This window comes from Balaenoptera musculus, chromosome 2, assembly GCF_009873245.2.
Source record: "Balaenoptera musculus isolate JJ_BM4_2016_0621 chromosome 2, mBalMus1.pri.v3, whole genome shotgun sequence".
NCBI lineage: Eukaryota > Metazoa > Chordata > Mammalia > Artiodactyla > Balaenopteridae > Balaenoptera > Balaenoptera musculus.
In genome coordinates this window covers 125,585,000-125,597,859 of record NC_045786.1, presented here as the reverse complement: position 1 = coordinate 125,597,859, position 12,860 = coordinate 125,585,000, and the positions used below count along the sequence as shown (strand labels likewise).

At 34.9% G+C, this 12,860-nt stretch overlaps 1 protein-coding gene across 2 annotated transcripts in view; it reads left to right on the top strand.

Moving 5' to 3' along the window:
* Positions 1-12,860, top strand: part of NEMF (nuclear export mediator factor) — a 53,678-nt gene that overhangs the window by 27,363 nt on the left and 13,455 nt on the right. For both annotated transcript variants that reach the window (XM_036839402.1, XM_036839391.1), the window contains exons 17-22: positions 3,527-3,630; positions 5,022-5,084; positions 9,823-9,935; positions 11,254-11,311; positions 11,783-11,841; positions 11,929-12,049. In XM_036839402.1, the coding sequence (XP_036695297.1) occupies positions 3,527-3,630; positions 5,022-5,084; positions 9,823-9,935; positions 11,254-11,311; positions 11,783-11,841; positions 11,929-12,049 (518 nt within the window). The remainder of the gene's footprint in view (positions 1-3,526; positions 3,631-5,021; positions 5,085-9,822; positions 9,936-11,253; positions 11,312-11,782; positions 11,842-11,928; positions 12,050-12,860) is intronic.

Sequence of the window (12,860 nt, the reverse complement as noted above, 5' to 3'; positions counted from 1 at the left end):
CTGGAAAGATCTAGGGAAGTGCTTACTTCTTGATCAGATTTTCAGCCAGTACTTCTGTTTTTAAACCTCATCTTAAACCCTATTTCTAGCAGTACCTGTGCTCTTTATGGGTCATACAGTGTAAGTCTATTTGTCTCTTGGCTTTTTGCACCGTCAGCTCAGGATTCAGCTTCTTGAGTCTGCTCACTTGTTCATTTATTTTCCAGCTTTCAAAATCTTGTTGCTTTTTTCTTTTCTTTTCTTTCTCTCTCTGACATCTCTATTGATGAATATGATTGACCTGTAATTTTCATTTCTCATAATGTTTTTGTTAACTATTGGTACAAGGTTATATTATCTCGTAAAACAAATTGGAAAGTGTTCCTTTATCAATTGTCCTTAAATGTTGATGGAAGTCACCTGGAGTTTTCTTTATGGGAAAGTTTTTCATTACAGATTCAAATTCTTTAGTAGATAAAAGGACTACTCATTTTCTAGTTTTGGTTAGCAATGTTTTCTAAGACTTTGTCTATTTTGTCCAAAGTTTGAAATTTATTGGCAAAAAGTTTATAATATTCCACTTAACTTTTTTTTTTTTTTTTTGGCCACACCGCGTGGCATGTGGGATCTTAGTTCCCTGACCAGGGATCAAACCCGTTCCCTCTGCAGTGGAAGCATGGAGTCTTAACCACTAGACCACCAGGGAGGTCCCTCCACTTAAGTTTTTAACATCCCTAGAATCATTAATTACTTCTCCCTTTTCATTCAAGAATTATTTGTGCCTTCTCTCTTTCTTGATTAATCTGACCAGAGGATTTTCAGTAGTATTAATATCATTAAAGAACCAGTTTTTGACTATTGATCTCCAGTATTATATATGTGCTTTCTATTTTAATAATTATTTTCATCCTTCTACTTTTCTTTGGGATTTATTTGCATTTCCCTTTCTGATTTCTTGAGACAGAAGCTTAGTTCATTGATTTCCCCCTTCCCCCGGCCTCTTTTCTAATATATGTAAGGCAATAAATTTCCCTCAGCATGGCTTTAACTGTATCTAAAAAGTTTTGTCGTTTAGTATTTTCATTATCTTTCATGTCAAGATATATTCTAATTTCCATGGTGATTTCTTCACTCATGCATTATTTAGAAGTATATGTATTACTTTCCAAACACATGGGGGTTTTTGGTTATCTTTTTGTTACTGATTTTTAGCTTAATTTGCGTAAAAGAGGTGATATTCTGAATTATCTCAGTCATTTGGTGTTTGTTGTTGAAACTTGCTTTATGGCCCAGTCTATTTATGGACAGCTTTATTTATAAATGTTTCATATATAGTTGAAAAGAGTGTCTTTTCTACAGTTACTGAGTGCATTTCTCTAAATATCAGGTCATGTTTATCAATCAAGTTGTTCAAATCTTTGGCACCTTTATAATTCTTTTTTTTTTTTTTAATTATTTATTTTGTCTGCGTCGGGTCTTCGTTGCTGCACGCAGGCTCTCTCTAGTTGCGGCGAGCGGGGGCTACTCTTCGTTGCAGTGCGCGGGCTTCTCATTGCGGTGGCTTCTCTTGTTGCGGAGCACGGGCTCTAGGCATGCGGGCTCAGTAGTTGTGGCACGCAGGCTCAGTAGTTGTGGCTCACAGGCTCTAGAGCGTAGGCTCAGCAGTTGTGGCTCATGGGCTTAGTTGCTCTGCGGTATGTGGGATCTTCCCGGACCAGGGCTCGAACCTGTGTCCCCTGCATTGGCAGGCGGATTCTTAACCACTGTGCCACCAGGGAAGTCCCTTTATAATTCTTTTTAATGCTTGTTTTCCCAGTTACTGAGAGAAGTGTGTTAAATATACAGTTTGGATTATCTGTTTCTCCTTTTACTTCTGCACTTTTGCTTTATATATGTGAGGCTGTGTAATTAGGTGATAGAAATATAGAACTGTTATATCATCTCAGTGAATTGAGCCTTTTATTAATTTTAATGAAATGTCCTTTTAACTTATATCTATTTTTTCCATCTGTGTGAGATATTAAAACTGTATAAACTGTCTTTTGGTTAGTATTTGCATGGTATTATCTTTTTCCATCATTGTATTTCAACCTTTTTATAGCCTTATATTTTAAAGGAGTATATATCATTGTTTTTTCCCCAGTCTGACAGTCTTTGCATTTTACCTGGAGAATTGACTACATTTATATTTAATATAATTTCTGATATATTTGGGTTTAGATCTAACCATCTTACTACTAGCTTTCAATGTGTCTTATTTGTTCTGTGTTCTTTTTTGTCTTCCTTGTTGCTTTCTTTTGATTAGTTGGCTTTTTTTTTTTTGGCCTGTTAGTTACGCATTCCTCTGCTAGGATGATTACAAAATACATCCTTGATTTATCTTTCACATTCTTTTTGTCCTTGTGGGTTTATGTCTTTTTGCAAACCTCTTTACCATCAATAGGGAAGTGGTTAAATCAGTATAGTACATCCATTCAGCAATGAGGAAAATATATTTTTAAGTGAAAAAAGAAAAAAATATGCAGAACAGTGTGTTGCATCTGAAAAAGAGAAAAGGTTTAGAATAAGCATTTTATTTTATCTTTTGTATGTATAAAGAAACTCTGGAGAGGGATACAGGAAGCTAATGGCCCATTGGTTAGTAGTAGCTGTGGGAACTGAAGAGATGTAGGATCTCTCACTATACTTTTTTATGTAATTAAAACATGTTTTGAACCATGTATATGTATTACTCAATAAAAAATCAGGTTAGAAAATAGGAATAGAATCCTTTTGCTATTATATTTTGGGAGCTATGAGGAAGTTTCATTTAATGCCTGCGCTCAATCTATCATCTTTAACCAGAAATTTTAAAATTCTAGGTTAAATCATAAAAAAATTATCTTGCGAGTCATATGTAAAATAGGAAATATGTATGTTCATCTCATTTTCTAAATGTCATACAAATATACACTCTTTACTTTTTATCGTGGTGGTATGTATTAATTATGAAAACCCAAGTTAATTTGTTTCTTGAGAAAAGTTATAATTTTACACTTCTGACAGCAATTTTTGGTTTTTAGTATTTTTTTTAAACTGTAAAGAATATCATATATGTAAACATTCAGTTGATTAATTGAGGACAGAATGGGAAAACAACTTTTCTTTCTCATCAGTGGTCCCAAAGCCTATCCAGTGCCCCACTGAAAGAAAGCTAAACCTAGGGACCATGTGACATTTCATGCTTTTGCTTTTTGTAATTCATTGTTATAACGTCAGTTTAAGAAGGCTGTCTGTATGGGAGGGAGATAAAGAGAGAACGTATTTTTTAAACATAAAATTTAATTGTTTTCTACTGAGACTGTCTTAAGAATATGCTAGGGCAATTTGTATTGCAAGTTTTCAGTAAAATTCAGCTTGATGTCTTAAGAAAAGAAATTAAGCCATCAAGTGTCTTAACCTTCACAGGTAGGAGAGCTCTCTGTTTTATTTTGTTTGTTAAAAGGGTGTGAATTCAGGCAACCATGAAGGGAAAGAAATGTTAACTTTTTTCTTTAAAATTTGGTAGGTTTGAGAAATTCCTCTGGTTCATTAGCTCAGAGAACTATCTAATTATTGGTGGACGAGATCAGCAACAGAATGAAATAATTGTGAAAAGATACTTGACACCAGGTAGGTAAAATTCTGAAGAATTTTCTTTTAAGTAACTGGATCGGTTATCTCAATATTAGGTGTAGATTTTTATCTTGTACTCCTTTGTTTGACAGATTTAATTGGTAGAAAGAATTTCATGGTTTATGGTTTGTTGAATATGTGCTTTGATACTTGATTCACATTTTAAGTGAATATCCCTAAAGTAGTAATGCCGAGCTAATCTGTAGTATTAGATTTTTGATTTTCTACTACATTAAGAAAATAGCTTTCAATCCTCCAAAATCATTGTAGATCAAATTCTTAAAAGCTTAATTTTTCAGTGCTGAAGTTTGTGACCGTTTTTTCACTTTTAGAAGCAGGACTTAAGCGCTGTGTTGTAAGGCCTCTCATTTGTTTTTGTTTGCTGATAACCACCACTTCACTGTGTGAACCCTCAGTGTGGGTATCAGAAATCAATAATCAGTATCAGAACTAATCTGATGTCCTTTGAGGATCCAGAACCAGGAAAGAAAGCAACAGGGTTAGGTTACATGGTACCCAGGGCTTGGTCTCTGTCTTCTCTAACTTTGTTCATTGTGAGCTGAGCCTTTCATGGAACTGTATGGGCTTTGCTCTTCTTTGAGTTTCAAATCCCAGATGAACTATCCATGGCAAACAGTGGCTGCTCATTTTTTCTGTTAGAAACCATGCGCTTTACTTTTCCCTAGTTGACCATTCATTCCTGCATTCATCTGTTTGCTCATTTATTCATTTGTTGCTATCACACACTTCAGAATAAAACTAGAAGGCCTCATTGTGGCTTACAAGGCTCCTGACTTCTTCTCTAGCCTCATTTCTTACTTTCCTTCAGTCTGGCTTCCTGGCTGTTTGTCGTATTTGTCAACCATCTATGGTCCTCAGGACCTTTGCACTTGCTAGGATGACTCATCTCTGTGTGTCTCTCACCCATCATCAGGCTAGCCTGGGCTTGCTTATATGGTAACTCAGCAAATTTCTGAGAGAAAAAGAGGAAGCATACAGCCCCTTTCAAGGCCTAGGCTGGGAACTGGCATTTGGTCACATCTGCCACATTCTGCTGGCCAAGGCAGGTCAAGGGGTCGGCTCGCATTTGAGGGATGGGGAAATGGACTCCACCTCTTGATGGGAGAAGCTTCAAGGTCATAGAGCAAAGAGGTGTGGATAGAGGGAGGGAGAAGAACTGTGACTATTTTTGTAATCTGCCTTATTAGCATTGCTTTCCTCTGAGGAGGCCTATGAGAAATCTCCCAGGGGTGGGAGATAGACTTTTCTTTATATGTCTTCTTATACCTTTTGGATTTTGAACCCATTAAACAAATAAGTAAATAAACAATTTCAACTTAAAAACAAAGAAACAGGACTTAAAGTATTATTTCTTATTTGTTTTAAAGGGGACATTTATGTACATGCTGACCTTCATGGAGCAACTAGCTGTGTAATTAAGAATGCAACAGGTAATATATTTCTATTATTCATAACTTTAATTATTTTGTTTAAAATATTTTTAGTATAAGAGAAAAATCACTAATACAGATAAAGAAGGACATTTTATAATGATAAAAGTGTCAATCCATCAATAAGATGTAACAGTTATAAACATATATGCATCTGTAACTTCCCTGGTGGTGCAGTGGTTAAGAATCCGCCTGCCAGTACAGGGGACACGGGTTCGAGCCCTGGTCCAGGAAGATCCCACATGCCGCGGAGCAACTAAGCCCGTGCACCACAACTACTGACCCCGTGCTCTAGAACCTGCGAGCCACAACTACTGAGTCCGTGTGCCACAACTACTGAAGCCTGCGTGCCTAGAGCCCGTGCTTTGCAACAAGAGAAGCCACTGGAATGAGAAGCCCACACACCACAATGAAGAGTAGCCCCCGCTCGCACAACTAGAGAAGGCCTGCGTGCAGCAATGAAGACCCAACACAGCCAAAAATAAATAAATAAATGAATTTATAAAATAATAAATAAACAAACATATATGCATCCAACAACAGAGCTGTAGAATACATGAAGCAAAATCTGACAGAATTGAAGGGAGAAATAGAGACAATTTAATAATAGTAGTTCAAGACATCAATACCTAACTTTCAATCATGGATAGAATAACTAGCTATAAGATCAACAAGGCAATAGAAGACTTGAACAACACTCAAGTTACCTAGATTCTACACATATCTAGTACACTCTACCTCACAACACTAGATTACTCATTCTTCTCAAGTGCACATGGAACATTCTCCAGGGTGGACCATATGATAGTCTATAAAATAAGTCTCAGTTAATTTAAAACTAATGAATCATATAAAGTAAATTTTCTGACCATAATGGAGTGAAATTAGAAACCACTAATAGGAGAAAATTTAGAAAATTCACAAATGTGTGGAAATAAACAACACACTCATAAATAACCAGTGGATCAAAGAGGAGATCACAGGGGTGTTAGAAAATACTTTAAGATGAATAAAATGAAAACAAATTTATTGAGACTTATGAGATGCAACTAAGGCAGTGCTCAGAGAGGGATTTATAGCTGTACTACCTATAATAAAAAAGAGGAATGATTTGAAATCAATAACAAAACTGTACACATTAAGATTTAGAAAAAGAAAAGCAGATAACCCATAGTAAGGAAAGGAAGGGAATGGCAAAGATTAGAGTGGAAATAAACAAAACAGACTAGAAAGACAGTAGAGAAAAATCAGCAAAACCAAAGTTAGTTCTTTGAAAAGATCGATAAAACTGATAAGCCTTTAGCTAGACTAACCAAAACAATAAGATTCAAATTCCTAAAATCTACAGAACTTTTAAAGAAGACTGAACATCAATCCTTCATAAACTTCCAAAAGATAAAAGAGAGAGGAACTTTCTAACTCATTCTATAGGGCTGGTATTACCCTAATAACAAAACCAGACGAAGATATCACAGGAAAGAAAACTACAGACCAATATCATTTATGAATATAGACACAAAAATCCTCAACAAAATATTAGGAAACTGAATCCAGCAGCATATTACAAGGATTATACACATGATAAAGGGGGATTTATTCCCAGGAATGCAAAAAGTTGGTTTAACATATGAAAATTAATGTAATACAGTGTGTTAGTAAAATAAAGGATAAAAACCACATGATGATCTCAATTGATGCAGAAAAAGCCTTTGGTAATAATCCAGTACTCATTTGTGATAAAAACACTCAACAAACTAAGAATAGATGGAAACTTCCTCAAGTTGGTAAAGAACATCTATGAAAAAATCCACAGCTGAAAATCATGCTTAATGGTGAAAGACTGAGAGCTTTTCCCCCAAGATCAGGAACAAGATAAGCACATCTGTTCTTGCCACACTTTTACTCAACATTGTATGGAGGTTCTAAGTAGGCCATTAGGCAATAAAAAGTTTAAAATATCCAAATTGGTAAGGGACAGATAAAACTATCTCTGTTTGCAAATGACATAATCTTATATATTTAAACCTTAAGCAATCTACTAAAAATTATTAGTTAATAAACAAGTTCAGCAACGTCTAGGATATAAGGTCAATATATAAAAGTTGTATTTTTATATACTAGCAATGAGCAATATTAAAAGGAAATTAATAAAACATCTACTTATAACAGCATTACAAAAGAATAAAATATTTAGTAATAAATTTACCAAAAAGAAATGCAAGACATACACACTGAACTACAAAACATCATTGAAAGAAATTAAAGAAGAGCTAAATAAAGGGGAGCACTTCCAATGTTTATGAATTATAAGTCTTAATATTGTTCTGACGGCAGTACTTCCCACATTAATGTACAGATATGTGCAGTTCCTCTCAAAATTCCAGCTGCCTGTTTTTGCAGAGATGGACAAAGCTCATACTAAAATTCATGTGGAAATGCAGAGTACCCAGATTAGCCAAATCATTCTTGAAAACGGAGAACAAAATTGGAGGACTCCAACTTCCTGATTTCAAAACCTCCTACAAAACAACAGTCAGTGTGGTATCAGGACAGTGTGGTATTGGTGTGAGGATGGACTGATAGATTAATGAAGAGAATTGAGATTCCTTGTTTATGGTCAGTTGATTTTCAGCAAGGGTGCCAAGGCCATTCAGTGGGGTTAGAATAATTTTTTCAACAAATAAGGCTGATGCAACTAATATCCATGTGCCAAAGAATGAAGTTAGACCCCTGCTTCATACCATTTATAAAAATTAAATGCATCAAAGGCCTAAATTTAAGAGCTAAAACTATAAGACTGTTAGAAGAAAATAAGGTGTAAAACTTCATAATCTTGGACCAGGAAGTCATTTTTTAGATATGACACCAAAAGCATAAGCAACCGAAGAAAAAACAAATCAGACTTAAGCAAAATTAAAACTTTAATTCAGAGGACTCTATCAAAGTGAAAAGACAATCCACAGAATGGGAGGAAATATTTGCAAGTCATTTATCTGATAAAGGACCAATATCCAAAGAACTCTAGAACTCTTCTGACTCAACAGTAGAAAGGCAATTTTAAAATGAACAAAACTTTTAAAATGTGAAATAGACATTTCTCCAAAGATATACAAAAGGCCAACAAGCACATGATAAGATGCTCAGCATTATTTGTCTGTTAGGGAAAAGCAAATCAAAACCACAGAGAAATACCACTTCACACCCACAAGAATAGTTGAAATAAAAAAACAGTGGGAATTCCCTGGCGGTCCAGTGGTTAGGACTCCACACTGTCACTGCCGAGGGCTCGGGTTCAATCCCTGGTCGGGGAACTAAAATCCCACAAGCCACACAGGGCGGCCAAAAAAACAAAAAACAAAAAAACAAACAGTAACAGTTGGTGAGGTTGTGGAGAGATTGGAACCCTTATACACTGCAGGTGGGAATGGACAATGATCTAGCTGCTATAGGAAATAGTTTCATAGTTTCTGAGAAAGTTAAACATAGATTTTACCATGTGACCCAGCAGTTCCACTCCTAGGTATTCCAAGATAATTGAAAACATATGTCCAAACTTATTTGCAGATATTCATAATAGCATTATAATAGCCAAGAAATGGAAACAACCTGTATGTCGATCCATTGATTAATAAACAAAATGTGGTGTATCCATATAATAGAATATTATTCAGACTTAAAAAGAAATGAAGTACTGACATATGCTCTCACATGAATGAACCTTGAAAACATGCTAAGTGAAAGAAGCCAGGTATGTATGATTCCATGTATATGAAATTCCAAAATAGGCAAATCTTTAGAGACAGAAAGTAGATTAGTGATTGCCAGCGGCTGGGAAAATGAAGAGTGACTATTAATAGATACAGGATTTCTTTTGGGGATGATGAAAATGTTCTGAAATTAATGGTAATGATTGCATAGCTTTATGACTATACTAAAACCCACTGAATTGTACACTTTAAAAGAGTGAATTTTATGGTATGTGGATTATATCCCAACTTTAAAATATTTGAATTCTTACTGTAGGGGTATATTAATATGCTCTTCATTTTGACAAATTAGGCAATATATAGTAATTCTGGAAGTCTTCAACCTTTGAATAGATTTTTCTAAATTATCTGGAATGAAGTTAGAATTACTGATAAAAGTGAGGATATTTCTTCTCTGACTTGTTTTATTTACTTAGACCATTTAAAAACCTGCTGTGTAAATACATTTTTTTAAAAAATTTATTTTATTTATTTATTTTTGGCTGCGTTGGGTCTTTGTTGCTGTGCGCGGGCTTTCTCTAGTTGCAGCGAGCGGGGGCTACTCTTCATTGCAGTGCGCGGGCTTCTCATTGTGGTGGCTTCTCGTTGCGGAGCATGGGCTCTAGGCGTGTGGGATTCAGTAGTTCTGGCACACGGGCTCAGTAATTGTGGCTTGCAGGCTCTAGAGCGCAGGCTCATTAGTTGTGGCGCATGGGCTTAGTTGCTCCGTGGCATGTGGGATCTTCCCAGACCAGGGATCAAACTCATGTTCCCTGCATTGGCAGGCAGATTCTTAACCACTGCACCACCAGGGAAGCCCTGTAAATACATTTTTAATAAAAATAGTAACTTCTTGTAATACTGAAATTAAAGTGTGGTATTATTATTTAAAATATAAGAGGAGTGAACCTGTTATGCTGCATGTGGTTTCCATGTCTTGCTCTAGAAAGTCTGTACTTTGGTACTGAAGCGTTGTAGTATTGTTATTACAGGAGAACCAATTCCCCCTCGGACCTTGACTGAAGCTGGCACAATGGCACTTTGCTACAGTGCTGCTTGGGATGCACGAGTTATCACTAGTGCTTGGTGGGTGTACCATCATCAGGTAATAAGGGCTGTGGTCCTTTTTCTTAATTTAGTAAGAGCAACTGTGTTCCAAATTGTGAGGATATAGAATTGAACAAGGCAGACAAAGTACCTTGTGATGGAGTTGACATTTTGGTGTTGAAAAATAGATATGTAGTGGCAGGTAACAAAGTTTATTTTTAAAGCAGAGTAAGGGGATAGAGAGTGATAGAGGCTACCATTTTGAATGTAGTGTCAGGGAAGGCCTTTCTGGAAAGGTAAGATTTGAGAGTGATCCGTGTAATTATATGGGATAAAGACTGTTCCAGTTATGACTGGCCTACTGACCTAAAAAGTCTCTCTCCTGTTCACCTTTGTTGAAATTTTCTGAATTCTCTTTGGCCCTTCCTGTAAAGTAGGTACATCCTGTGGTTTTTTCTATACACTTGGTTTTAGTAATTGTCCTTCTTTGTGGTTAATGCTATTTTTTTGATGATACTTCATTCCATATATGACTTCACATTGCTATTCATTTCACGTTCTCAAGAATTAGAATTGATAATGATAAACTTTTACAAAGTCTTAAAGCTATACAGCAAGGTAAAAAGAGTTCAATACTATTATCTTCCCTTAGATTTAGTTTCATATTATATCTGTTTATATTTACTATTTTCTGCTACGTTGTGATATTGTGTCCTTGGGAAATTAATATCACTTCTGGGATTATATTTTCTGCCTTGGTACTATTGTAGAAGTGGCTTTAATTCTTTTATGAATAGGTTTTTTTAGTGTGCTTTTAATCCCTTGCATAACTATTACTAGTAAAGATACTCTCAGATTTGGGTGTTTCACAGATGTGTAAAATTTTTTTAAATTGTGGAGTTATGTTGCTCACTTCCTATTTTGCCAAATTAGAAGATATTTTTTGAAATATGCTATTATCTTTATTTACTAAGATGAAAGGTTATGTTATTACCAAAAAAAAGTATCTCAGGAAAGGATTTAATGTAATAAATATAGTAAATATGGTTTTATACCTTTATGATGAGCTTACTAAACTATCCTTGTTTTTCTTATTATGTCTCACATTAGAGGAAATGTGGATCAGTTGTGGCTCTAGTCCATGGCATTTGAAAATGATTGATGTAGTGTATCCTTCATTATTTCTTTTCTTTGTTATGGACAAAGATATATGTATCTTTGAAGAGATAGCCCTTCAGTGTTAAGAATTTTTGCTAAATTATAAACTTTTCAGGATGTAGTACTGTTTACTTCAATATGGCTGTACTTTCTCAGGTGAAAATTAAAAAAAACATATTTCTTAAGACAAGAGTATAATGTATTATTGTGTTCCTCAGGTGTCTAAAACAGCACCAACTGGAGAATATTTGACAACAGGAAGCTTCATGATAAGAGGTAATGACTTGCCAGTGGATTATGGAGACAGGTTTGAGGACCATCTACTAATATTCTCAGAACAGAAACTAATTATTCTGACTTCATATATGAAGTCTGTTATTAAATAAGGAAAATTTTGCTGTGGTGTGGCAAATTTAGCATTTGACATGTCATCTCCATATATATTTTTATTGATGACAGTGTACTTTCATATAGTTTACATTTATAAGGGTAAGAAAGTATAGCATGACCTTTTTTCTAAAAATAGATTATTCAGGATCTGACTAACCCAGATGATGAGAGCAAGCATTCATATTTTTTCTTTCTTAATTCCTGTTCCTGTATGTAATGCCAAATTCTGTAAATGGGAAATGTTCCTTCATGACAGAGAAAAGACAGAACAAATGTGACCATTGTGGCAGATATCTTACAAGCATAAAATGGAGAAAACAGTATTTTTAAAACACTCATGTACATTATCTTTTGTAGGAAAAAAGAATTTCCTTCCTCCCTCACATCTAATGATGGGATTTAGCTTCCTCTTTAAGGTACTCTTCAGCTTCTTCATTATTTTTTTTCTGATTTTCATTAGTCTTAACCTAAAGTTCCGCTAGTGAAAAGAACTGTTTCCATAGGTAGATGAGTCTTGTATTTGGAGACATCGGGGTGAACGAAAAGTCAGAGTGCAGGATGAAGACATGGAGACACTGGCGATTTGCACAAGTGAACTCATATCAGAAGAAATGGAACAACTAGGTAGTTTACAGATTTTAATAAAGTAGCTTATAATGTTTTCTGTTGTTTAGTTTTGCTTCTAAATTCTTACTTAGAAGATCGTGTCTTTTGGGGTAATTAAAATTTCCAAAAAGCCCCAACTTGCTGTCAACTTTATTGAATTTTGGTTTTGGAAATGTTAAATATACTTATTCTAGTGAATTATAAAGTGTTTAATTAGATCCATAACTAATACTTGAATATATGTTTATATTATAAAACTTCCCCCGTATTTAATGAGTAGTACATAAATGTGTTTAACAGAGATAGACTCGGGTATATATAAGTGAGCATTTACTTTTGGGTTTAGGAATTAGAAGCAATACAAAGATGAGTTTATAACAAGGACAATTTCTTATGAGAATTTAGCTTGATTTAATAATGTATTTGCTTCAAGTAGAGAGCAGCTGCGGTTGCTGAAATAAATTTACCTACCTACCTAAAGGAACTAGGGAATGTATGCCCTCTAAGTTATTTTTACATCTCCTAGAGTCATTCCTTTTTAGGAGTAATATTTCATTGTTTCACTTACAACTGCTATCGTACATGATTCTATTTTTTTGAATTTTCACCATGTTCGTGACATGTATACTTTATTTACATTATTTTTTTATTGAATTCTCACAACCATCCTTGTCAGATGGTTGGTGGCATCTTACTTTATAGGTGAGGTAACTAGACCATATTTTTACTACTAGAACCGTGTTCCTTTTGCAAAAGTGTGAACACTTGCTGTGTGCCAGTTATGTAACTTGTTTTATCTCATTTCAGTTCTCATGTGCAAATTATAATA